At 45.4% G+C, this 26,291-nt stretch overlaps 3 protein-coding genes across 6 annotated transcripts in view; 2 read left to right on the top strand and 1 right to left on the bottom strand.

Annotated features, from left to right (window-relative positions):
• LOC135163804 (histone-lysine N-methyltransferase SMYD3) overlaps window positions 1-22,203 on the top strand; it is a 49,771-nt gene extending 27,568 nt beyond the window's left edge. For all 4 annotated transcript variants that reach the window (XM_064123618.1, XM_064123616.1, XM_064123615.1 and 1 more), the window contains 2 exons: window positions 21,588-21,750; window positions 21,837-22,203. In XM_064123618.1, coding sequence (XP_063979688.1) covers window positions 21,588-21,750; window positions 21,837-22,077 — 404 coding nt within the window. In that variant the 3' untranslated portion in view covers window positions 22,078-22,203. The remainder of the gene's footprint in view (window positions 1-21,587; window positions 21,751-21,836) is intronic.
• Window positions 22,204-23,434: 1,231 nt separating this feature from the next.
• Window positions 23,435-24,597, bottom strand: Sumo (Small ubiquitin like modifier). Its single transcript, XM_064123621.1, has 3 exons — window positions 24,371-24,597; window positions 24,150-24,275; window positions 23,435-24,081 (listed from the first exon to the last, which is right to left on the bottom strand). The coding sequence occupies exons 1-3, from the start codon at window positions 24,386-24,388 to the stop codon at window positions 23,947-23,949; spliced, it is 279 nt and encodes a 92-aa protein (XP_063979691.1). The 5' UTR covers window positions 24,389-24,597; the 3' UTR covers window positions 23,435-23,946.
• Window positions 24,598-25,492: 895 nt separating this feature from the next.
• Window positions 25,493-26,272, top strand: LOC135163809 (transmembrane protein 258). The gene is made up of 3 exons (XM_064123622.1): window positions 25,493-25,649; window positions 25,846-26,085; window positions 26,163-26,272. Exons 1-2 carry the CDS (start codon window positions 25,647-25,649, stop codon window positions 26,083-26,085), a joined length of 243 nt encoding a protein of 80 aa, XP_063979692.1. The 5' UTR covers window positions 25,493-25,646; the 3' UTR covers window positions 26,163-26,272.
• The last annotated feature ends 19 nt before the right edge of the window (window positions 26,273-26,291 follow it).

Genomic DNA, 26,291 nt, shown 5'->3' with positions numbered 1-26,291 from the left:
ACATTGACTTTTCTTCATTTCCGGGATTTCGGGCAAAAGAATCAGTTCACTCCTTGACCAGTTGTCTTCATGCGTAGAAAGCCAATCTGGTCCAAACTTCCAATTAAGGTTGTCGGTGAATTCGCTGGGGAAGATGCCACGAAAGATGTGATCCGCAGGATTGTCTTTTGATCGCATGTGTCTTCATTCTGCACTATCGGTTTTTTGTTGTATGCCTACTACGCGTTCAGCCACGAAGACTAATAATTTGTTTGGAGAGGTTTTGATCTAGTGTAATGTTATCATTGAATCTGACCAAAAAATTACTTTGCTAAATTGATGAGTAATAGTTCCCGTGGCGGCTGTATAAAGATCAGCTAGTAGTAATGCTGAGCATAGTCCTCGAGTCAAGGCAAAAAAACAGGTTTAATTGGTGTGACTCGATATTTTGCACAAAGAAGACGTGTTTGTGTCGTGCCGTAGATATCAATAGATCGTAGATAAATACACGCTCCATATCCAACTGTGCTAGCATCATAAAATACATGTAATGGAATTTCTTTTGTCTTAGAAATAATTACCTTTCGATCGAAAAATAAATTATTTAGTTCACATAGTTGATCAGCCTAAGTTTTTCATTCTGTAAAAGTGCTTAGAGGAATTGCATCATCCCAATCCAATTTTTCTAACCACAAGCGATGAAGAATCATTCTGGTTCAATTATACAGCCTAAAGGGTCAAATATCTTGGCTACTTCAGATAGAATCGGTCGCTTTGTAACCTTTTTATTGAATGAAATCGGTTTCACTGTATAAACAATTAAATCTCGTGCTGAATCCCAATGAACACCCAATGTTTTTATAGTTGCGTCATTCGATGTATTCAATTTCAAATTTACGCTCCCCTCCGGTAATCCTTTTAGAAGTTGAGGATCATTTGAGGCCCATTGATGTAGATTCAACTGCGCCTTCCCTAATAGTGAGGTTACTGAATTCCGCAATTGGAGAGCTTCTTCATAAGTATCAGCACCAGATAAAAAATCGTCAACCTAAAAATCTTGCTTGAGGAGTTTCGATGAATTGGGAAATTCGTGGCTTTCATTGTCGGCCAGTTGGGGTACACAGCGAATAGCTAAATAGGGAGCCGCTGAAAAGCCAAAAGTAACTGTGTTCAAATGAAATAATTTTTCATTGCCATCGTGATTTTTCCCCCAGATCCGTTGAAATTTCCTATCCTGTTCACAAACCAAAAATTGCCGATACATTTTGTAATCACATATTGGTGAGTGAGAAAACGAGTAAGAAGAGAGAAAATGTCTTGCTGTATAGTGGGCGCAACCATAAGTGTGGCATTGAGGGATACGGAGTTCTCCCCCCTGGTTGACCCATCAAATACAACCCGAACCTTTGTAGTGAGGCTAGTCTCTTTGACGATAGCCTGGTGTGGCAGGTAGAAGCCTGTCCCTTCCTCAGGGTTGGCTTGAGTCTCTGACATATGGCCCAGGTTATTGTACTCTTGCATAACGGTGGTGTACTGTCTTTCCAACTCTGGGTTACGCTGGAATTTTCTCAATAAAAGTTTAAAGCGCTTTTTGGCCAGGTCATGGGAATTTCTCAGCTGAATTTCTTTTCCATTGAACAGCAAGGCCACGCAATGCGATAGGATGAAAACAACCTTGCCAGGTTATGGTTTTCGGAAACCTCGCATGGCCTATTAATCTACTCTACTTACATGATAACAAACACTTAGGCCATTACCCACTGCCAAGCGGGGGATTGGAAAAAATCCATACTGTCGGCCGGTTCAGATGGCCCAAGGACACTTTGCAACCATGACGGCGCCGGGTCACAAGTGACTGACGCAGGCATGGCTCCCACGGGGAACCTCGGGGCGGTGGTCCTTGGTGTCAGCCTGACACCCAGAATGTGAAAAGTGGATAAGGGTATTTGGGATTAAAAGAAATAGAATAGAAGAAGAGGAAGAAAAGAGAAGACGTGAAGCTAATTCCCATTCATATCTCCAACCGGGACGGGGTTACCCGGAGAAGGTTACCAGGTTCCTGTCCCATGACTCTCGTCTCCAACAACGAGAGCTGGTTGGCCCATTCATTCGTTCACTCATCGTCGCCACGGTTTCTAATTTCCGCGTACGCTTCCACGCATTTCAACCACATACATTCCCTGCAAAAATCCGCGAACACGGCGAATGACTCCCTGGACGACACTAGCGCTTGTGCCGCCTGGGGCCATGGGCGATTCCCGATTATTCCCGCGATGCACTCCCGCTGTGGTGCATATATCGGACAGTCCATGATAAGATGCTGGACTGTGTCTTCAGCCTGGTCGCACTCGCAGTTGCGTGATTGGGCAAGGCGCCGGTCATGAAGATAAGACCGGAATTGCCCGTGCCCTGTCAGGACCTGCGAGACCCAGTGGTCGCACTCGACCCACTTAGCTTCCAGGCGCGCCGCAGTATCGGGGAAGAACGCAAAGGCGTTCCTCCCGGTTGAAGCCCGCTCGAACCGGGCTTTCCAGAGATTACGGATCTCTGCTTTTATTTGCCTTTCTTGGCTTGGTAGCGCGCTGCTCTTTCCCTCAATAATAGCTCCACAGGAAGAACTCCCGCCGCTGCGCAGAGTGCTTCGTGTGAGGCCGTCCTATACGCGCCAGTCACCGTCAGCAGCGCGCTCCTCTGTGCGGTACGGAGTTTCTTCCAGTCGTAGGGTGTGCACCGGTCCACCCACCTGTGGGCTGCCTACGACGCGACAGCCTGAAAAACGCCCTGAAATACTACCTTGACCGATCGGTATCGGAGTCCCCAATGCTTGTGCATTAGGGCCGACAGCCGAGTGAAAAGGACCCGAGCCTTTTCTTGTATATATTCGGTATGGGTCCGGACCCGCATGTTCCTATTAAAATGTACCCCGAGGTACCTAACGCTCTCCTTAAACCGAATCTTCTCCCCGGCGAGCCTAACCTCGGGTGGGCGGATATCCAACGCCGGTTTCACGCGTCGGCGTGTCTTTCGGGCCCTATCCCACCTATACTGCACCAGCGGCGCTCTCTTCTGCGAGTTGCATGACAGGACAATTGCCTCTGTCTTGCTCTTCGACAGCTCGAGCTTCGCTGATGCGCACCACGACGCGATGTGGTCGACGACGGCTCGGCCTATCCTCTCTAACTCCTTACGCGAGTCGGCCGATACGACTGCGATAAGGTCGTCCGCGTAGGCGACTTCGATTGCGCCGAAGTTATGCTCGATGCTCTTGAGGAGGGCATCGAACATGAGATTCCAGCAAGCGGGGCCGAGGACTGATCCTTGCGGACAGCCCCGGGTGGCCGGCTTGGAAACCTCTTGGTCGCTCCAGGTGATCTTGACGGTCCGATTGTCGAACTAGCTCCGGAGCACTTCAAAGACATTCTTCGGACAGTCTCGATCCGCCAAAGACTGGAGGACTAGGGGCTACCACACGTTGTCAAAGGCTCCTGAGATATCGAATAGGAGTCCAATGACGTACCTCTTGTCGTTCCCGCGCTCGACTAATTTACGCAACTCTACTATCGCGTTTTCCGTGGATCGTCCAGGCAGAAAGTCATATTGACGTCCCGATCTTTTGTCCTCGGTAAGGACTTTCGCCGTAAGGATCCCGTGCAGGACATTTTCGAAAAATTTCCCGACAACCGACAAGAGGCAAATGGGATGGTAGGATTTGGGGTCGGACAGATCCTTGTGAACTCCTTTGAGGAGAGCACGAAGTGTGCCGACTTTCCAAACGGTGGGGAAAACGCCGTGCTTAAGGCAGGCGTTGAAGGTTCTCGTGAAGATGTGAGGCATCCTCATGACCGCGACTTTCAGGACCCTAACTTCTACTGAATCGCATCCTGGGGCTTTGTCATTCTTAAGGGTCTTTACGAGAGCCTTAAGTTGGTCGTCCGTCAAGTCTCGTGCGTCCACTGTCTGAACCCTTAGGTTCTTCACGCGTTCGCGGATGTCGGTCTGTTCCGGTGTGTCTTGGTTGGGGTCGTCGTCGGGTACGTGTGTGTCCAACAGTACCACAGCAGTCTCACGCATTGTAAGTGTCGTGCCATTCGCGGTTCTAAGTGTGCTGAGTACCGTGCTTGCACGCAATTTATCAGCCGCGTATTTGTAGTGAAAGCTCCAAGGATTCGCGTTGCTTTCCGTCGTTGTATATCCGCGCCAGCTATTTTCCTTGCACGTCCTAAGTAGTCTGGTATAGGACCGTAAGACTACACGATACCTATTCTGCTTGATTTTTCGCGCGTCAGGGTTAGTCTCCCTTCGGTAGCCGTTTCGGAGACGACTGACCAGTTTGCGTTTGCTGGTCAGCTCCTCGGTCCACCATGGATTCGCGCGACGGTAATGTCTGCGGCGCGGCATCGAATCTTGGCAGGCTTTGGTGAGAACGTCACCCAGTACTTCTGCCATTCTCTCAACATCCGCTGCGGAATCCGGCGGATGGTCCGCGAGTTTCTCACGGGCCTCCTCATCGAGGGTCGCCTCGAACTTTTCCCAGTCGGCCCGACGAACGTTGAACCGCATGGTAGAGCCTTCGCCGACCCCCGAGTTATTGACGCGCTGCGAGGAACTCCGGATCGCTAATCGAAAGAAAACCGACGTGTGGTCACCGGTGGACCACTCGTCCTGCAACCTCCATGCACGTATGAATTTATACATGCCAGGGGTGGCCAGTGTGACGTCGATGAACGACGTACCTGCGGCACTCCTGAAGGTTGGAGACCGAAAGACTCGACGAGCTCACCCAGGAGGACACCACGGTCAGTGGTCCTGGGGCTCCAAAGGGAGTGTTGGGCGTTGGCATCTGCCGCCACCAGAACGCGGCGACCCCTGAGACAGCTGAGAACCTTTTCAAGCTGCCTCAGGTGGATTTCTATGTCGTCCGAGTACTGAAAATAACTGGAGACGACGAAGAAGGATCCACCGGCGACGCGGGCTTCAGCACAGATACAATGTGCTGTACTAAGTTGGGACACGTAAGCAATCTCCACGAAGGAGTTGCACGCAACGACGGCCGCCCACGGTCGCTCCGTTGAGCACGCGGCAATACGCATTCCGAGTCCTAGGCCGCGGATGGCCCAGGTGTTCGCCTCACGAATGGCATACGGCTCTTGGAGCAATAGTATGACCAGACGTTCTTTGCGAACGAGCTGAAAGACCTCCCCGGTTACTGCAATTGAGCGGGACATGTTCAATTGCAGTATTCTAACGTCGCGTTGCGCGCCCCGTCCCTCGATCGCGGGGGTCCGGGGAGGATGACCCATTGGAACGGGGGGTACCGGTGAGCCTCCGGTCGCGACGCGATGACTATCGATCCTGCTTAAGCTAACGTGGCACTCGCGAATCCTACCTAATAAATGAGTGGACTCCCCGGTTGATGGTCTTGAAGATCCCGGTGTTGGCTGGCTCGGCTGAGTCAGTCCCTCGTCCTCTGCGTCGACATCTTGGACAGCGCGAAGGCTGGAACCTTTCCCTCGTCGGGAGGGCAGTACCCCGGCGCACGGCGGGCGACTACGAACCCCTGAGGGCACCACCCTCCTTGGGTCCCTCGATGTAGTCGCTGGAGATGATCTTCTGGCATTCTGGGAAGCGATGCGCAGACTTCGCCCCACGACGGACGCATTATTGTGCCCCCCCCGGAGATCCGATTGGGGGCAGTTTAGCCTCCGGAATAGATTTCCAATAATGCTCTGCCATGGTTGAAAGTAGACGATACGGTCGCCGGCCGTGCCAAAAGGCAAGGGCTGAAAAGTAAAGGAGAAAGTAAAAATAAGAGGATTAAGGATTAAATGGGGCGGTTCCCCGCGGGTAGCTCGGATCGGGGCCCGGTGGAGGCGCTGAGGGAGTGCTCCCCCTCGACTCCCCTCGAAAGAGGAGCAGAGAGGGAGCAGACCCACAGAAAGGGGGAACCCACCCATTTCACCTGACGACCCACCCCGCGAACTGTCCCTTTCCCGAGGGATACCCACCCACTCCCCCTGAGACCCAGCCCCACGTGTGGCGTCGCGGTTTCGCCGGCCTCCACCGTTGCGGGAGATTCCGACTACTACCGCGTGGCTGGAACCACTTGCGAGAACCGGAGTGTCCATGCCCTTCGCACTGCGAAGCAGCCTGTCCCCCCGAGCCCCCACCCACGCGTGGAACCACCCCTCCACCAGCCGATTTCGCCCTCCCTCACGTCTCCCGAAGTCCGACCCACCCCACCGTGACCCAATCCGCGACCCTCCCCCTCCGAACCCCCCAGTAGGTAGGTCTCCCGCCCCTCCACCCGCCGATTTCGCCATCCACCACGTGGACGCGCCCCTGCACCGCGTGGACCCACCCCTCCACCCGCCGATTTCGACATCCCCCGCGACTCCCGAAGTCCGGCCCGCCCCACCGTGACCCAATCCGCGACCCTCCCCCACCGAACACCCCCTTAGGCACAGGGGTTCACCCTGCACCCGTAACCCCCCTTTGGTATAATTATTGAGACCCCCCAAAAGGGGGGATCCCAATCCTTACACCAAGTTCGACTCAGGGTCCGCGGGCTCGTCACACCCCGTGTGTAAGGGCGGTTTTACCCGCCATTACACCCCCTGCGGGATCGCGTACTTTCACAATCTGTGACACAGAAAATATGCATCCATCGGACAATATTCAAGGCATATCTATGGTCTCCAACCCTCGCGATACTCACGCACCCCCCAAGACACCCTATGCACGTTTCGCTCCTAATAGTTACAATGGATACGCGCCCCCTACTAGACGCGCATACCAAATCCAGGATCGCGAAACACGAACGTGCTATAATTGCAATAAACCAGGATATCTTGCCACCCATTGTCGTTAGGCCATAAGGGGAGTGTTTGTCGGTTGAAATTAAGCGGGAATCCTCGATTCAACCCTCATTATAACCCCAACTCATCCATGCAACGAGTAAATTCTTTAAACTCGAACGGGGGCCGGCAAACGGGCGCAAGCCAGGTACAACCCCTTATTGCCCACAGAAATTCCAACGCGTCTGCTTAGATCTCAGTACAGATAATGCATACGAATTACCCGTCGTTAGTTTAACCAGCCCCCAATTTAATGAAAAAAGCGCGCATTTTTTGATTGACACTGGTTCTCAATTGAACCTTCTCAAACAAAATATATTAAATTCCCATACATTAATAAATTCAAGAAGGATATACGGACTCACAGGGATCGGATCAGGCATGATTAATACTTTAGGGGAAGTTTTGTTATCGATTAATAATTCAAAAATTAAATTTCAACTAGTCCAGCATTATTTTCCCATCGATGAATCCGGTATACTCGGCATTTCATTCCTCAAGGAACAAAAGGCTGAGTTGATATTCAGTGATGAGGTCCCCGGAAATTTAAGATTAGGAGGAAAAGCTCTTTCATTCTGCTCGCCTACTACACTCGAATTACCACCTCGCGCGAAAACCCTCATTTCGATCCCAGTTAAAAATACGACGAAAAAGGCAGGCTATATATCAAATATTGTTGCAGGACCCGGTGTATTTATTGGAGAATTGCTCGTGACAAATATAAACGGCCTTGCAAAAACTTTTGCAATAAATTCCAATACGACCCCTGTTACACTTACAATTCCTCCAATTGAATTAGAAAAATTCGAAGTTGTATCTCCTGCTCACCGTTTTGCTCGGACAGCTGACCCCATACTCGATAAATCAAAAGCAGAAGCCGCGAGATTAGTTCAACTAAGTAAAAGTCTAAAACTTGATGATTTGAACGATGTTGAAAAGGCTAGTGTCTTAGAAGATATCGCATTATTTCCTTATCAGTTTACCCTGCTCGGTGATAAAATGGGTTCAACCAACGCCGCTCAACACAAAATCGTAACGACAGATGAATTACCAATTAACACGAAACAATACCGATTTCCCCAAGTCCATAATGAGGAAATAAAAGCACAGGTCGAAGGGCTACTGGAAGGTGGCATAATTAAACCTTCCAATTCCCCTCTGTGGATAGTCCCCAAGAAACCAGATTCGTCCGGAAAACCGCGATGGCGAATGGTTATCGATTACGGCAGTCTAAACGAAAAAACTATAAATGATTCCTACCGCTTACCAAACATAACGGACATCCTAGACCAGCTCGGCGGGGCTAAATATTTTAGCATGTTAGACTTGGCCTCTGGATTCCACCAAGTCCCCATGCACCCGGAATCAATGGCCAAAACCGCCTTTTCAACTCCTCACGGTCACTACGAGTTCCACAGAATGCCTTTTGGCCTGAAGAATGCTCCCGCAACTTTCCAAAGGTTGATGGACCAGGTTCTATCAGGATTACAGGGCATAGAGCTCTTCGTATACATGGACGATATCGTGATTTATGCTAAATCGCTCGAAGAACATACGCACAAATTACGAATGTGCCATTTAAGTGATAAGTGCCATTTTCTTGATAGAGAAGTCGCGTATCTCGGCCATGTAATAACGAAAGAGGGTGTTAAACCAGACCCAACACAAGTCAAAGCTGTTAAATGCTTCCCAGTTCCGAAAACTAAAAAACAAATAAAACAATTCTTAGGTCTCATCGAATATTATTGCCGATTCATTCCCGACGTCGCGAAGATCGCGAAACCTCTCACGCACCTCACGAGACTTAACGTCTCATTTGCTTGGAACGATTCAGCAAATGCGTCTTTTGAGACCCTCCGCGACATCATCTGTTCTGAACCTCTCCTACAATATCCAAACTTTTCGCAACCCTTTCTAGTAACTACAGATGGCTCCAATTACGCAGTAGGAGCAGTTCTCAGCCACGGAGTTATCGGAAAAGATTTGCCTATCGCTTACACATCTAAAACCTTAAAAGACGGTCAACTCAATTTTTCTACAACAGAAAAAGAGTTATTCGCCATCCTATTTGCTGTAGAACACTTTCGACCCTATCTTTACGGACGCCAATTTACTCTCATCACGGACCACCGCCCATTGGTGTGGCTCCACAACGCTAAAGACCCCCCTTCCAAATTGATGAGATGGAGAATCCGTTTGACTTTCCAGGTTAAAGGCCGCAATCCCCCGGCCATTGATCCTCTCGCCTCCACACTCTATAGGTTCTCTTTTTCAATTCATTGTTGTAACCACAGTTGTGTGACTCCTGCGAAGTGCTCATATCCTCCTTTCACATTTGAGACCTCCCTGGATCTGCCTGTGAATCACTGCAATAGCTGTTATAGGTGGTGTCCTTGCTTGGTTTCTCCAAGCGTTCCATTTTCGCCCTCAGCACCCTCAGTTCCTCCTGCAGTTTTAGGTTGGATGCCTCCAGATGTCTGAGATGATCCTTTTGGGTTTCTTCATTCCTAGCCACCAGTGGGTCCAGGCGCCTCGGGATCGTGTTGAGAATCCGCGCTTCACTGCCTCGTAGGCCTTGCAGGAATAGTTCCACAAGTTCTTCGCCGCCGAACCCGGCCTCTCTCTCCAGTACTGGAGCTGAGAGGAGACCCACTCCCTCGCTGAAGTCAAGCACCCTCCTACTATTCTTACTTGTACGGGTCCCCAGCGGCGATTTGACGGTCTCCCTGTGGGTAGTTTCAGGTGCGGTAGGCTGTGGCGTGTCACTGTTTCGTGGTGTCGCTGGATCAATCTCCGAGGATTCCTCACCTGCCGACTGTTCATCCTCCGCCTCGCATCGAGTTCTACTCAAATTCGTTTCTTGATTTGCCCCCTCATTCCTGTCCCCCTGGCTTCTCAAGTAACGATCTAGTGAATTGACTTTGGTGGGCTTACTCTTTGTTTCCGCGGCTGCCTTATTCTTAGACCCTGCCGGTCTCCCCCTTTTTCTCACAGTGGCCGAGATCGCGACAGTGCCTCTCCGTGTTGTCCTCGTACCAGTGCTTATGCCATCTCCGAGGTGAGCATCCCCAACAATTCCCGAGTCCTCCTCTTGTGAGTTATCTCCTTCCTGGGTTTGTTGTGGCGACTAATCCCCCTTGTGTTGCCGGGTCATCTGCGTAGACCCCTGTTCTACCTCTCTAACCTCAAAGGAGAGCGGTAGTACGTCCGCATTCATTTTGCTTGTTACTGCGCCTTTCCGGTGTTATTTTATTTCCCTGCTGTGTACTGGACCGTTTTTTCTATCCCTTGAGGCTCACTCCACTTCTCTTTATTAATTTAACTGATTATAAATACGTTAAAATATCGACTTCCAAAAACGCGAGTGTTCATTCTCCCAGTCTCCCCCACTCCCCCCCCCCCCCCAATGTCTCACTCTTTTCAATCTCCCTTGCTTCAAGGTCTTGTCCGCCTCAGCGGCGGGGACAAACAGATGCCTCACCGGTTTTAAAAGGTGGAGGAATTGTTGAGCCTCAATCTTGGAGCTCCAGATTCAATTGACTAGCGCCGGTGGGCTAATGATCAAGGCTTTACAGAACGGCCAGCGGAGCATCGTAGCTTTGCAATAATGGAACTCCTCATCGCTCAGTCCCGATGCTTCCGGATCAAACGCTCTAGCAACGCCCACTGTGGGTAGTAGGAACTCGATTTTCCACAGAAGTAAGGTGTCCACCACCCTTTCCTCGCCAAAGAGGTCGGCAAAGAACAGTTTGCGTATCTGACGCTCTTGCCACCCGACCGGCAGACTCGAGTCTGCGGATAACTTAAACCGATCTGAAACTCCATCCTCTTCCTCTGCGTCTGTTGCTATTCCTACTAGCTCTTTCAGGGAGATCATCAGTATATCTGTCATCTGAACTATACAAACAAAGGAGCCGGCTGTCAACGTTGCCTGCGTAACTTTGATGGAAAAGTTTGCCACTAAGAACGCCAGGCATGCTTGCCATATTCCCATAAAACCGAGTCATCGCCGTTATCTCTGCCTATCCTTCAAGGGTCACCTCTACAATGCGACGTGTCTTCCTTTCAGCCTATCGACAGCCCCAGGGGCTTTCTCCGGAATATCCAATTGGATCGCACGCATCCTTCGTCAGAAGAATGTGAGGGTTCTGCTTTATCGGGACGGTTTTCGGCTGACGCAACAGGATGCCCGGATACTTCAGTGGCAGATTCTATGGGTTCAGGACGTTCTTCAATCTCTGGGGTGGGTCGTCAACGTGCAAAAGTCAATCATTCAGTCTTACAACAGAATCGAACTCTTAGGAATTATCTGGGACACAAGAGTCAATTTAATGATCTTCTCTTGTCTCAGAAGACAAAAAGGAACGGATCCTAAAGCTGTTGGAGAGTGTGATGAAGTCGAGATCATGGAATTGGAAAAGAGGATTGTCTCTCCTGGGGATGCTGAATTTTGCTTCAATGACACGCCACGCCTTTTTTGTCGTTAGTTGTGAAGAGGGGTGCGCCGATTATCACAAATCTCTCCAAGAAGAAAATACCCTCTTCTGTCACTAGCGTTCATCGACTGTCAGTGGTGGAGAAGGGACATCAATCAGACCGACCGATTTTCCGGGGAGAACCAAATCTTTTTTTCTCAACAGATGCCTCCCAGTCAGGTTCGGGATTTCAAATGGACGAGATTCATAACTCAGGGGAATGGTCGCCATTCCAGTCAGATTGGCATATCAACAACATAGAACTGTTCACAGTATTGATAGCAGTCAAGACATTAAGGGATTACCTTCATGGCGAGACGGTGATGCTACAATCAGACAACAAGACTGCCCTGGCCTTCATGAGGAATCATGGGAGGAACGCGTTCGCAGGTATTGAGTCTGGTGAAGAAACTCCTACCTTAGCTGGAGCGATACAGGATCACCTTGACCTCGTTCTTTTTCCCGGGAGTGTAGAACACCTGGGCGGACAGACTGTTCAGAAATCTTCCCCTGCCAGACTGGCACTTGAGTCCAGACATTCAAAAAAGAGTATTCCAGAAGTGTAGAACGCCAGAAATAGACCTGTTTGCGATCTGCCACTTCCAGGCAGTGCCAATTTCTATGTCAACCAATGCGAGCGACCAGAACGCTGCATTCATCAGCGCGTTCAGCAGGCCGTGGGTAGTGAACCTGGCGTAGGTGTTCCCACCCCCTACGCTAAGTCCGAAGGTAGTACACCACTTGAATTCAGCGAAGGCAGTCATTCTGGTGTGGTGCCGAGGTGGCAGAAGACCTTCTGGAGGAACAACTTGAAACGCAGAAGCCTGGATGCCCCGTTCTAACTTCTGGATCGACCACCTCTTTTTAGAGGTTTGGAAGGTACGGGGTGGACTCATTGAATAAGAGGTTTGGCAGAATCCGTGATTAAACTCCTAGGCGCGGCTCGGAGGAACACTTCTTAGAAAACATACTCTTCAATTTGGAGTCTGTGGCGAACCTGGTGCACGAGAAAAGGGACTCAATCGGACAGTCCCTCAGCACAGCAAGTGAAGGCATATCTGAGCTAGCTCTTCAGGGAGAGGAGATTAGCTTATAACTTCATCCTCACGCAGAAATCGGCAATTCGCTCCCTAGCTAAAGGCCAAAAAAGTTCAGGGAGCTAGAGAGGTAAAGCCTTCGAAGATAACCATCGGGAACGTAGAAACGGTGACAACATGGATCTCAGACCATCCGCCCAGGGAAGACAATTTTTTCCAGACCTCGCGTTTTATAGCTCTCCTTCTGCTGCTGGCGTCGGGGAGAAGAATACATGATCTACGGACAACACGGAGTCGACGAATTATCGCCAATCTGGATGGCAGATTTCATGCTCAGAATACCCTTCATTCAACCTGGTAAAGTGGATTGAAATTTTGGTAAACCTGTCAGAGGAGAGACGTAGGGCTAGGACAGAACTCCCAGCCCTTTTTATTACAAGAGGTGTAGTAAAAACGGCATCAAGGTCGATCATCGCGGGTTGGATTGGAACCACCCTTTCGGATGCAGACATCCAGGCTAGTCCAGGATCAACGTGTTCAGCGGTAGCTTCGCATAATTTTCAAAACACAAGGAACATGGAAGAAGTACTGCAAAGGTGTAATTGGAAGGGCCCTGATAACTTCACTAAGTCATTGAAAAACCAAATAGTTCAGGACCAAACAATTCTCTTACGAACTGATTTAAGCCAATTTAAGAAATTATTAGTGTCATATGGATTTTATTATCATTAGGTTCTTGACGATGAATAAACAATTATTTCTAAAAATATGTGTCTCTTTGAAGTCACAGCACAGCTTTATAGTGCCAGCAGATTCTAAATATCTCTCAGAAGGATCAAGCTTCGGCAAGACCTAAAATATACGTTTTCTTCCCTTCGGGGTGGAAAACAATTGACTGTTACCACGAGCCTTCTTCTTCTTCTTCTTCTAATTTTTTGGTTGGCTTTGACTGCAAGTCTTGCGGCCGTTATTCCCAATGTAGGAACGTTACATGTGAATGCGTGGCAGGTGGTAAGGTAGGGAAGAGGGTAGCGTAGATAGAAGGCGGGAAAGATTTGAAATATTGGTTAGACTGATTTCTGGATAGATGTTAACTAGTTGTGAATGAAGTAGACAAGTTTTGCGCTTCGATCGGAGATTAGCTTCAGGATATTGGATAAGGAAATTTTTCATTTTTTTAAAACTTTCACAAAGGCGGTGCGCTCATTCGTATATATGGGGCAGAACCAGAAAATATGTGATAGGGTTTCGGGGAGGTGACATTCACAGAGCGGGGAGTTGACTATTTTTTTATGAAAGAGGTTGTCGTAGAGATTGAAATGGTTAGATCTCATTCTTGAGATTGAGGAAATTTGGGGTCTCTCAATATCTAAAGAGTGGAACCAGGGGGAGGGGGACGAAAACCTTTGTAGAAGTGTTTGAAGTAGAGGGAACCTTTACGGATGCTTTGGGTTCTGAGGAGTATGGCGGTTTTGGTTTTCATGCTTCTCGTGAATGATTCTTTGAAGTCAGAGTAGGGGATGCAGGTGTTTTGAAAGATTCCGTTGGTAGTGGCCTCTTTGGCATGACGATCCGCTACTTCATTGCCTGGGATCCCCACGTGGGAGGGAATCCATATGAGAGAGATGTGATATCCATTGAGGGAGAGATTTGAGTAGAGTTCAAGGATTTCATAGATTATGTGAGAGGAAGATTTTTGGCTTGAAAGGTGGGACACGGCTGTCAGAACGCTAAGGGAGTCTGAGAGGATAAAGGAGCGCTTGATTTTAAGGGAGACAATGGTTTGGACGTAGGTTAGTAAGGCTAGGGCTTCCGCTGTAAATATCGGGGGATAAGAAGTTATTTTGTTGGAAATTAATATAACTTCACTTTCATCAAAATGTCACAATATTTATTTAGATTTAGTTACAAACAATTTTTAGATGTAAGTCGCGTTAAAAGATTACTGCGCTGGAAAACTCGGGTGCCTTCCTCGAGAGCTCAATCAAGAGTGTCCTCCGCCCTCAACTCGTCCAGGGTGGGAAGGGTCCCAAAGACAAGGCCCTCTTGTTCCTTGGGTTGTCCACGTGTTGGGCTGTTTTGGTCATAAACAACCCTAGTGTGTCCGCACTTCTCGGAGACGTTTACAATAGGTTGACCCAGTGGACCCGTCGTAAAAATATTTCCCACAATTTTGTGCTTGATGACGATGTCTTTGGAGGGGACAACGATTGCGAAGCCCACATAGGAGCCTTCATGTGTTTCCGACCCATCAGTGTAAATTTGAGTGTGGAGATCAAGGTTGGTTTTAGATAACTCATCAGACAGGGCGCCAATTTTATTTTTTGCATTCTGTAAGGAGTGGCCAATGGAAGTGTTGATTAGAAGAGGGGAATTGATGAGAGAAAACGGAAATCGGTAAGGGGTAGCAAGAGAGTGGGAGTGAATTAGGTGCTTGTGTTGTAGGAGTTTGATGTACGAGCTATAAATGGGGAAATCGGATTTGATGCTGTGGATGTTGGAGTTTTTTTTAGAAAGGATCGAGTTCAGGGAGGCGAGCTTGTCAAGAGCTGGGTGGAGTGATTAGGAGAAACATTTTGCCATGTATCTATCCGAAAGTTGGGAAATTCGTAGATTTAGAGGGGGTTCAGCAACTTCAGCAAGAATAACGTTCGCGGTGGTGGAATTTCGTAGACCAATAGCAAGTCGGAGGGCTTTGTATTGATGCTTGTTGAGTTTGTCGAAGTGAGAGAAGTTTGAGTAACGAAGGATGTGACTGCCATGTTCTATGGAACTACGAATTAGCCCTCTGTAGAAGGTGATGAGATTATTCGGGTGTGTCCTATACCAGGTTTTTATGAGGGATTTGATGAGTGAAGTTACTTTGGTACATTTGCTTGTCAAGACTGAGATATGAGAGGAGAGGCAGAACCGGAAATCTAAGGTGACCCCAAGGAATCTGGTGGTTTCTTTGGCTTGAATGAGAGTGTCGTTGATAGAGATGTGGTGGTCAGTAGGGATGAAGTGTTTTTTTGAAAAGATGATTAGGTGAGATTTATCAGGGGAGATTTCAAGATTTCTGTCAGACAGATGATTGGCTACGGAGTTGGTTACTTCTTCTACAGACTCCAAACAAAAGGAGAGGTTGGAACTGTGAGAAAAGATTACGAGGTCGTCGGTTTGGCACTAGATTCAGCCTGGAACTGGTGGAGTTGGGGTAGGAAAGAGGTGTAAATGTTGAATAGGATAAGGCTTAGGACTAGTCCTTGGCCTGTGCCTTTGTCCATAGGGTAGGGATCGTTGAGCTCATCTTGCATCACGAAATAAAGTCGGCGGAAACCTAGTAGGAAGTAGACGAAGTCGGCTAGTTTTTAAGGTATTCCTGTGCGGGCTAGGTCGTTGTATAAAGTGAGGAGGTTGACATTATCAAATGCTCCATTTATGTCGATGGAGACAAATGCAGGTTGTCAGCGCAAGACGGGAGGTTTCTGAAACCGAACGGATTATTTGGAAGGACATGTTCAGTTTCTAGCCACTATGTGAGGCGGTTGGCTACTAATTCGAGCTCTAATTCCAGCTGCTAATTCGAGATGGAGGAAGTTTCTAATTTGGTCAAGGACCTGAGAAAGCTCTGAAGTGGGTACGAAAGGGGGTTGGTGGGGAGAGTGCATAACTTCTGTAGGAGGAGGAAGGTTGGAGTAGTTTGCACCATTTGGAGATATAAGGAGATGGGCATGGTTAGAGGAGGAGGAGTTGTTGATGTGTGAGGTTCTTGAGGAGCTGCGGGGGGCTTTATGTATGAGCCTGTGGGAGTACTGGAGATGCTTGCCCCGAGACGAATTTGAGAAGAGTTGAGAGATGGGGTTTGAGTCTTTGGACGATGGAGTTGGAGGGATGACAGCGGAGCGATAAGGCATCGGGTCGGAGTTAGGGAGATGACGAGGGGTGGGTTGGAGAGTGGGTGTATGAGCGAGGGGGTGTGTGAGATTGAGGGGAAATGATGAGGGAGTTACCAAGGTTAGAAGGTGGCAGGGGGCAGGTACGTGCACAGGGGGGGCATTCTGAAGATTGCAGGAGATAATGTGTCTGGCTTCAATATAAGAAATATCCTGTTGGGCGGCATATTTGTGTATGAGACTTTGTTTGGCTAACTGGGGGCAGCTGTTGTCGGTTGAGGGCCCTTTGCAGTTAATACAGGGAGGGTCCTGGTCGACTTTTGGACAAGGGAAGTCTGCAGGTTGTTATGGTCCGCCTTGCCGCAGTGGTTGCAGGTTTTTTTACTTCTGCAGTGGGCTTTGGAGTCGCCGAAACGAAGGCAGTTGGAGCATCTTTTAACTTGGGACGAGTAGAGGGAGACTTGGAGACGAATGTTGTAGAGAGAAACATGGGTTAGGAGAGTCTGACCTTGGAACTTAATAAGAATGGAGGTAGAAGGAGACATGTGCCTGATTTCATCGGAGAGGGATGCGAATCGGTTGCAGCGAGAAATTTCTTTAATTGGGACATCGCTGATGAGGTCTGATTGAAGATCAGGGATGGAGATATTGAGAGGAACATCTTTAATGATGCCAGGTCTGGATAGATTGAATTCACAGATGTAGGCGATGATGTTATGTGATTTCAGGGAATGATGTTTCAGGACATCCTTAGCAATTTTGGCGGATTGGAAGGAGAGTAGGATGGAGAAACGAATTTTTCTGGTGCTGGAGAAGGAGCGGCTATGGCTTAGGTCGTTTAGAATGTTCATGAGGATTTTGGCAAGGTTGACTCCATGAATGTCAGGGATGTCTGGGATGGAGTAGTCAGCCTGGAAGAAGACCTCAAAGGATTGGTTAAAGGACTTGAGAGGGAAGCGATTTTTCTGTAGTTCTTGGGATATGATGGGGCGTCGAGGTGTCCTCGTTGAAAGGATGGCAGGAGGGGCAGAGGTCGAGGTTGAGATTTCAGGATGAGGGGCGGAGGCTTTGTGAAGCTTTTCCTTCATGGATTTGGGGAGCTCGAAATCTGGTTCTTCGTCTGAGGATCTAATCGTACGTTTACCAAGAGCATTTTTGACCGAAGTGCTCATTTCAGTGTCGTTTACTGCGAGGGATGGGGGACGAACAAGGGGGGAGGTGATCGAATTTCGTGGAGAGAGTGCAGAGAAGTTACCAAGAGTGTTTTGGGAAATAACGTTAAGAGTGAGGGGGGATATGTTGTTCTGAAAGGCGTAGTCAAGGTAGGAAGAGCGTTGAGAAGTTTCAATGAGAAGATAGTCGTTAGAATCATGTGGTGAAGAGGGAGCGACTTGGTGAGGTTGAGGGGGGGGGGCGGAGAATTCTGGGAGAGGAATGGGTCATGGAAGATTCTATGGCGGTTTTTGAGTTGATGGCTGATATCGTAGTTGCGTTCGTTGACGATGTTGGTTGACTTAGTATTGATTAAGTTGGCATTGGAGGCTGATTGGTCCTCCATCTTGGGGCTGTAGCGTCACGTTGGCGGGGACGCCGTTGAGGTTAGGGGGACAGGTGGCCAAGACACGGTCTACTTACGCGTTTTAATGAGAATAGGCACTAAGCGGTATGTAGATTCGGCAGCTTGAAGTGATCCAAAAAGAATTCGTCTGGAGAGTAAAGTAGGACACGGGAGGAACTACTACTGTGGCAGGGATAACGTAGGTAGAGGCACGCACTGAGGAGCACGTCCATACACGTTGAAGGCTACAGGCCGAATCCCTACCACAAGCCTAATTGGCATATCTTTCCATTGAGGCACTACTTCCTCGATAGCTCGCTATTATCCTGTACAGGATAATTTATTGCTGATCATTGACCGGATGACCGCTCAAGTTAATTGTACTTTTTCGGAATCGTTCGTTATCGTTTTTCATAAACATTTATTGTTATTTAATCACGTGTTGTGAGGGATAAACTGACTGTTTGTGGTGACTAAACACGTGCTGGGTAAGAGGTTTTTTTTTGGGCCGTTCAACGACTCCACGTCTTCTCATCTTTCCAGGTCCCTCATTAACAAATTTCGTTTGGAGCAACTATCATTACATTAACAATCTTCAAACGAAAGCCATTTTAAAATGAACACCAACTATCTCCTTTCTGAAATAGACTCAATTTTTAAAAGTAGAACTTTTCTCTGGTAATAATTTGTATATCATACGATTTGCAGGCGACTGCATGTCGCCGACTAGAGATTAATGATCTGCAAGCAGCCCTTCAGATGATATTGATAATAGCTTCGCCACATTTCTCATGTTCTGCGCATTTACTCAATTGAACAGACAAAAAAAGTAAATTCTAACGATTCCATGAATATTGCTGATAAAGAAATTCAATATAATATTGTTCAATTCAAACTGTTGAGATTATTTTTAAAAAATACCTTCAGTGAAATCATTCAAATGTTGAGTATAGTGAGTACAACATGGTTATCCTGGACCGAGTAGTGAGGGGGGACCACAGTTCAAGGGCCACATACATCCACTCGAACTCCTGAACATCATCCTGGCAAGGGAAGACGGTCAAGACGGTCGGAATAATTCCAAGACTGGCATCAGACCACTTGCCGGAAGCTCTCTATTAACACACGCGACCAGTGGACCAGTAGCAGAAGGAGACGAGGACTGGAGGGAGGAACAACTGAACTGGAACGAAGCAAACTCACAGGCCTATGAGCACAACTACTGGGTACCAAAGTACTCACCTTACAAGAAAATGGAGACGCCAAAGAGACAGGTGGGATGCTTTTGTAACCATCATCTGGAAAACAGTCAAGCAGTACGGGATGGCAAAATTAAAAATAAGGAGATACCGCCTGGAAGAAGCCCGGATGGAGGAGGACTATAGGAAGCAAATGCAAAAAGAGGTTTTTCAAAAACAGAAAGAACCCCCTAGCGACGAAAGAGAGCACCACAATCAGTAGGGAGCTAGCTGATCTCAAAAACCGCCACTTCAAAGTGAGGGAACACAACAGAAGGACGTAGAACACAATAGAGAAAAGCAGAAATAGGGCCGAGTTCTGAAAAGCCTTAAATATATTGAGGCCAAGAAACGCCAGAATTAGTGGGAATATTAGCGAGGAGAAATGGGTAGAATGCTTCACCAGCCTGCTAAACCGAGACGGCCAACAGCTTCTCCATCAGCACACAGGCCACCTGTCTGTTGCATTGGCTAGTTTTGGGGCCAAGGACTAGGCAACAAACAAGATAGCTGCAATCGACAAAGCCGGGGATAAGAATAACGTGCCGGAAACTACAGGGGAATCTCCTTACTGGATACAGGATACAACATCCTGACTAAAGTAATGGCAGCTAGACTAACATACCGGGCGACAAAATCTTCGCTCTAAACTTGGCGGGCAACGTAGTGCTGATAGAGGAAGATCCCGAGAGACTCCGGAACATCCTCAAATGCGTAGAGGAATTCGCCAAGAAAAATCACGTGACAGTAAACGCTCCCAAATCCAAAATTATGCGTTTCCATGACGGAGGGAAGGCGAGGTAGGGAGCTGCCTCGACCCTAGACCATAGCCACTTCGGATTAGTATGGGAATTTCAATCCTTGGGGACTTCCATACTCACTTCTGGTTTTCACCCGAGCGGGCATAATCTAACAGTCAACGGATTCTGGAGAGTACTTACGAGACCAAGGATTAATACATTGAGAGACAGATTATATGTGATGGATTCAATCGCAAGGTAGAATGTCTATATGAAGTGGAACTATGGGGCTGATCCAGAAGAGCAGAACTCATCAGGTTGCAAAATAGACTTTCTAAAATGGCCATGGGATTATCCCCAAACACACCTACCTCTGGAGATTCGAGGCAGGACAGAGTATCGATGTGGAAACGCTGGGGAGAGCTCTCAGGTATCTACTGGACATCATGAAGATGGATGAGGAAAGGTGGCCAAAAATATATCTAAGAGAGGAAAGCAGAAACATTTAGAATCTGAACCCTACGAACAGGGGAATGGAGATTTTAAAAATAGTGGAATCACAACTTATCTGGAACCAAACAGACTGGACAGTAATTCAAGGCATCCTGGAGCAAGAATTGGAAATAAAAGAAGACCAGGAAAGCCAAGGGGACTGGATGAGCATCAGCAGATCCAAGTACTGCTCTTACTATGAATCTGAGTATCGAACCACAGGGAGCCAGGCACTGGAACAAGACAGAAATCCGAGGAGAGCTTAAGGAGCAGTGGGCAAGGCTGACACTCTACAAGGTGGAGAGGACGGCACACAAGGGCTTCCGGTACCTGGAGTGCAGACTCTGCAAGTCCCAGCAGAAGACCGTGGAGCATATTATTACCTGTGTCGTGGATGCCAGTGCAATGGAAAAGTAGCTGGGGAACGGTATCTCAAATTACATAGGGGACGCCGGGAACTAAGAAGACACAAGGCGAAATACTTTCGATGCTCTGGCAGGGAACCCGGTAATTTGAAAAGTTGGCGAAGGAAAAGTTGAGCGAAACGACCGATGGCCAGTTTTAAGCTGTGTCCCAGGTCCCTCTTGGGCGCAGTACAGCTGCTTCGGTCAGCTCAAGTGTGAACTTTAGGATAAGGATAACTCTCATTCATTATTTCTCAATTATTGTTAGATATTAACATAGCTAACACGCGTGTACCAAAAATTCTTCTTCTCAAATAAGACATATGTATATTATATAACATGTATAAATTGGAGAGATCAGGGGGACTGTAAAAAATGGGAAAGTAAATAAAACTATTGTTCAAACGTTGAATAACGTAATATTATTTTAAAACCAAAAGCGCGCCCTGATGTTAAAATTTTTCTTAGAGCACAATTTCTAAATTGTATTCAATTTCAATTAATTAATTAATGGGAGAATATGGGAAGGAGGAGTAACCATGAGACATTGGGACTGATGAGCTCACCCAGGGAAACTCTAGTCCACGGTGGTGTACCATTGACCGGGTTCTCCCTGCTCAAAATTTTTTCAGTTCACACCTCTAGTATGATAAATACGAATTTTTCACTTCGTCTTTAGTGGTCGTTCCCTCAAGCTCTACTAGTGACCTTTGTTGTCATCGATCTTTTGGAGGCTGTTTTAGTTGAGCTAACATCACTCTATTTTCTGTTGAGAATCTCCTGACTTATTTTAATAAGATGATTTGATGATTTGAAAATAACTTGTGATGTGAGGCCGCAATGTCAAGTGTTTACTTCAAGCCATTTGTATTAGTTGATTATGTGTTGTGATTTATTTTCATTAATTTACAATTTTTATCATTTCCAATACTTAGATTTGGATACGGCAAGATTGTGCTTGGAAAAACAAAAAGGGGTCTTGCATCCCTATAATCTTTTAGTAGTTCGAATGTTAGAAATGGCTTTGGCTGCTGCTATGGACTTGAAACGATGGGAAGATGCTGAAAAGTACGCTGCTCAATTAACTGCTAGATATTTGTAAGTCAATACATTTTTATGCTATTTGAATAGCCAATAAAATTGTTTATTCACCCGATCCGTTCATTCTTGAATTCCATTTTTAGGTTTTATTTCGGTGAAACACATCCAATGACTGGGCAAGTACATTTTGTACGAGCAAAATTACTTTCATCTCAGAAGAAAGGTAGATTGGCCTTAGAATACATTACAAAAGCTGCTCAATTAATAAAAATTTCATTTGGTGATGATCACTCAAAGATGAAATATGAAGTAAGGCCTCTTCTTGATCAGTTATTAGCTGAATATCATCTTGAAAAACATCAAGATGTTACTGATCAATCATAATCATCATAATATGACTGATAGCTGAGATATGGCTGACTATATTCTGAAATAAATTGATTACGGAAAAAAAAATAAAAATATTTTGTAATTCGCACTTGTTGAAATAAAAGTTTTTGATTATTTCTATCTCCATATCTTCCAATGTCTGTCACGGGGAATACTATTTTATGGAAAATTTGAATTTCCTTCATGAACTTCGGATATTTATTACCTTAAACCATTAGATATTTCGATACAAAGTTTTTGAATAGCACTGTTTTTGTATAATTAAAATGTGTGGATCCTTGCAACATGGGCCATAATGGGAACCAATTTATTGAACATCTATTTCTATTCAACTGAGTAATGTTTAAAAATCCGAATTTATTTATTTTAATTTGGAGTTTGTTTATAACAAAAGATAAATTTAAACATACATATTGCCCATAAATCGAAAATAATCCTAACATCAATCGCAATGTTAATTTATATTCAAGTTTAGTACATTCAAATTTCAAGCATTGTACAACAAAGTACTATTATCGATTCGTAGACTCAGAAAATTGAATGAACTTCTGATAATAGGGGCGTTTCCAGGAAATATTTTCATTTACCTTAGACTTCAATGATACACGGAGGAAAAAATATAGGACTATTCAATGTGAGTCTGCTGGATATTGAGTACTAGCCACTAGCTATGGGATGAAACGGAGGCAATAAAGGAATTTGGATAAAAAACCGAAAAAAATTTAATGTGGTCCACTAATTTTTGACAAACTTACCCTACTTTTTTGCACGTTCCCTCTATTAATTAGGGAGCCATATCCGAAGTTTTTGGTGACTACAAGTGGATATTATGGATTAGTGAGTAGCACACTCAGAATTTATGGTGGAATTTTCTCTTTATGTATCAATGTTCGTTTTCAAAGCTCTAAGCAGTGTCTATTAGTTAGACTTCAGCTCATCAATAACCTGTCCATCGCATATGAATCTTACTACTCCCATTACAATTCGTTTTAATAACGAATGGTTACTAGTCAGTCATGCATAGAGAAATAGTAGACAATTGTCTTCAGCGAAATAGTCAATTTATTTAAGTATATCTGGAAATGGATAAGCGATAATGAAAATTTTGTTTTTATTGTACGAAAATTCCAATAAAACTCCGATGTCTCTTAGTGTAGGGCATATTGACCAGAAGACGATGAAAAATTAAAATTGAATTAACTCTATTATTAACCACTTTGCTACAGATTTTATAATTGAAAATTATTGAAATAAAAATATTTTATTATTATTATTATGCGAACTATCTCCCAAATAGTGTCACGATAAATTAATCTCTTTTATCGAAAAACTCAGTTTATTATATGAACTTTATATGTTATTACATTAGGACGTTAGATATTTCTATACAAAATTTTTTTGTATTTTCACATTTTTCTTATCCTTTGAACATTTATCATTATCATTATGTTCATTGCCTTGATAAACTATTTGTGGAAATTATAAAAAAATATGAATTTGAACTGGAAAATAATGGAATCTCAAATGGCTTGAAAAATTAAGTCTGATAGGGGGCCAACATTTTTGGAGAGATGGAAGTACTTGCAGAGGTCATTTATAGTCTGATTAATAAATGTTTTAACGTCCAAATGGATTCATGTAATTTTTGATTTTATAATTGTAGACAACAAATTAATATTCATCTGTCAAAAGATGAAAATAATTCTAGAAACAGACTCATTGCAATGTCTTCACGTATTCATTCTTATCAAATTCGGATATAACAATTAAAAAAAAGGGGGGAGACATAAAAATAACGAAGCAATGTCATCGGTTCGTACAGTTGAAATTTAAAGGTATCTATAATAGTAATAATCTTTGCACTCAACACGTGCCGCCTGTTTGTTGCTGATAAACTTCAATAGTGTCACCCTCCTCCATCTCGAGACTGGAAGGGGTGTCGGACTCATCAATTGCCTGTCCGTCGAATCTGAATCTCACTGCTGCAATTGCCAACCCCTTTTGACAAAAAAAAACATTTATATTGAGTTTTATGTCCTTCATGATAACGTAAACAAACAAATCACCTCGCGATCACAGTAGGCACTCATCAATTTTCGGAGCGGTGTGTGTTTCTTAATTTTGAACTGAACCACTGCACTATCTTGACCAAGAACCTTCAGATTAATGTGCTCTGTCTCGCCCTTTGTTTCCTGAGAAATTACATTTAAATGACAATTAAAGGGATTATCACAACGAACCGACATTAACGGAGCAAAAAAGATGAGTTTGAGGTTAAACTTCATACCTTTTTATCATCTGACATGCTTGAAAATAATTTTCTCCGACAAAAAAGTAGTATCACCTCCAAAAAATAAGTGCAAAATTACAAATGGTGATCTTTATTTATTGTTAATGATGATTTATATCAAAGCCCGCTCTTCAAGTCTCCCTTGTTATCCATAGGACATTCGTTTTGTCGAAATGTTTTTTGTTCGCCCTGATGTTGGCTCTCCCATTCAAATTAAATTGTTGACTAACTTCACGTAAGTATCCATCTGTCGATGAACTTTAATTTCACGACGACGACGACCAGAGAGGATAGACTAAAGCAGAGGCTCAAATCGGGAAAGCCAAGTGATCCCAGGCCAACACTAGTACTGACCCCAGCGGTGGGATGCGCCACAGTCGATTTTGGCGGTTGGGGGAGCTGCCCGAAAATTGGCCTGTTCATTAAAAAATTGTCTCTTCATTCCTAATCAACATCAAGAAATGAAACCAATGCTATTCGAAGGAGAGTTAAATTCTCTTCGATCAAGCCAAGTTTCATCTCTTAATCTCAGAAAGGAAAAATTAAAATGGACGAGGGAAGTCGAAGCGCAGTGACGAGACCAGTGGCATCTCGGCGCAGAGGCACCTGCTAATTAAAAAATCCTATCTCCTTTTCTAATAAACATTAAGACATGAAACCAGCGTTATTTAAACAATAATTAAAATCTCCCGTATCAAGCCAGGTTTTATACCCTATATACGGATTGGAAAAATATATCTCCCCTCTTAATAAATATTAAGGAATCACGTCAGTGCGCTGCGAAGGAGAATTATATTCTTCTTGATCAAGTGAAGTTTCGTCCCCTAGTTTTGGAAAATTAAAATTGAAAACCACGAGGAAAGTCGACACGCAGTCTCTACGCCGAGACTCCATTGGCTTTGCCACCGCGCTGCGATCCTCCCCGTGTTTTCTTTTCTTATTTTTATTCACCGAGATTAAAGAATGAAAGTTGGCATGATTGAGGAGAATTCTCCTTGGAACAGCGTTGGTGTCCTTCCTTACTATTGATTAGGAACGAAGAGAGATTTTTTTCATGAACAGGGGCATTTTCAAGTAGCTCACCCAGCCCGCCAGAATCGACTGTGGCGGTGCCTACTGCTGGGGTCATCTGGCTCCCCGAATCGGAGTTTCTACATTAGTCTATCCACTGTGGCTAGTAACCTGGCGCCCCGCTTAACATGGCTCATCTAGTAACTTAGTTGAATATCCGACTAACTCTGTTTAGGCCACGTCAAATCATCCTCCAACAAAAATGGTAAGATAATAAGAAATAATTGGTTGAAAATTATGATGAATGTTATAACGATTAATTGAAAAATTACTTTTGAATTGTCCGAATAATTAATTCTCAAACTGCTATAATTAGCATATGAAAACTTTTCGGCATACTAACTCTAACCAAGAAAACTTTACAACCTTCTTTATTTAATTGAATCTTTACAACCTTTTAGATCGAATTAGAATCAATGACGAGGTATGTCTCACCAGTGAATCCAACGGTCTTCCCAATTCTAGCCCTCGTACTACTGGGAATTGGTATTTTCTTTACCGCCTGGTTCTTCGTTTATGAAGTGACTAGCACAAAATTTACACGAGATATATTCAAAGAATTATTAGTTTCTCTCGTTGCTGCAATATTCTCTGGATTCGGAGTATTGTTCTTAATGCTCTGGGTGGGAATTTATGTTTAGGTAAGACAGAAAAAACGATTGAATTCAAGAAAGCATCTGTCATACTAATTGTTTGTTCTGTAAAAATTGTCTTTCAGATTTGAACTGTCATCTCACAACTGCCAGTCGATTATCCCTCTGCATTTTCCCGTACACTAAGAATGTCAAACTCATGAATTGAATTTAAGCAATAAATCAATTAATTTTATGTTGTGCAATTATTACAG

This window comes from Diachasmimorpha longicaudata, chromosome 6, assembly GCF_034640455.1.
Source record: "Diachasmimorpha longicaudata isolate KC_UGA_2023 chromosome 6, iyDiaLong2, whole genome shotgun sequence".
Classification (NCBI taxonomy): domain Eukaryota; kingdom Metazoa; phylum Arthropoda; class Insecta; order Hymenoptera; family Braconidae; genus Diachasmimorpha; species Diachasmimorpha longicaudata.
This window is presented reverse-complemented; position numbering and strand designations above follow the sequence as displayed.

Coding starts and splice junctions, on each gene's coding strand:
- Sumo (XM_064123621.1), bottom strand. Junction 24,082..24,149: donor GTGCCTACTGTGATCGCGAG/GTGATTTGTTTG, acceptor TTTTGTCAAAAG/GGGTTGGCAATTGCAGCAGT.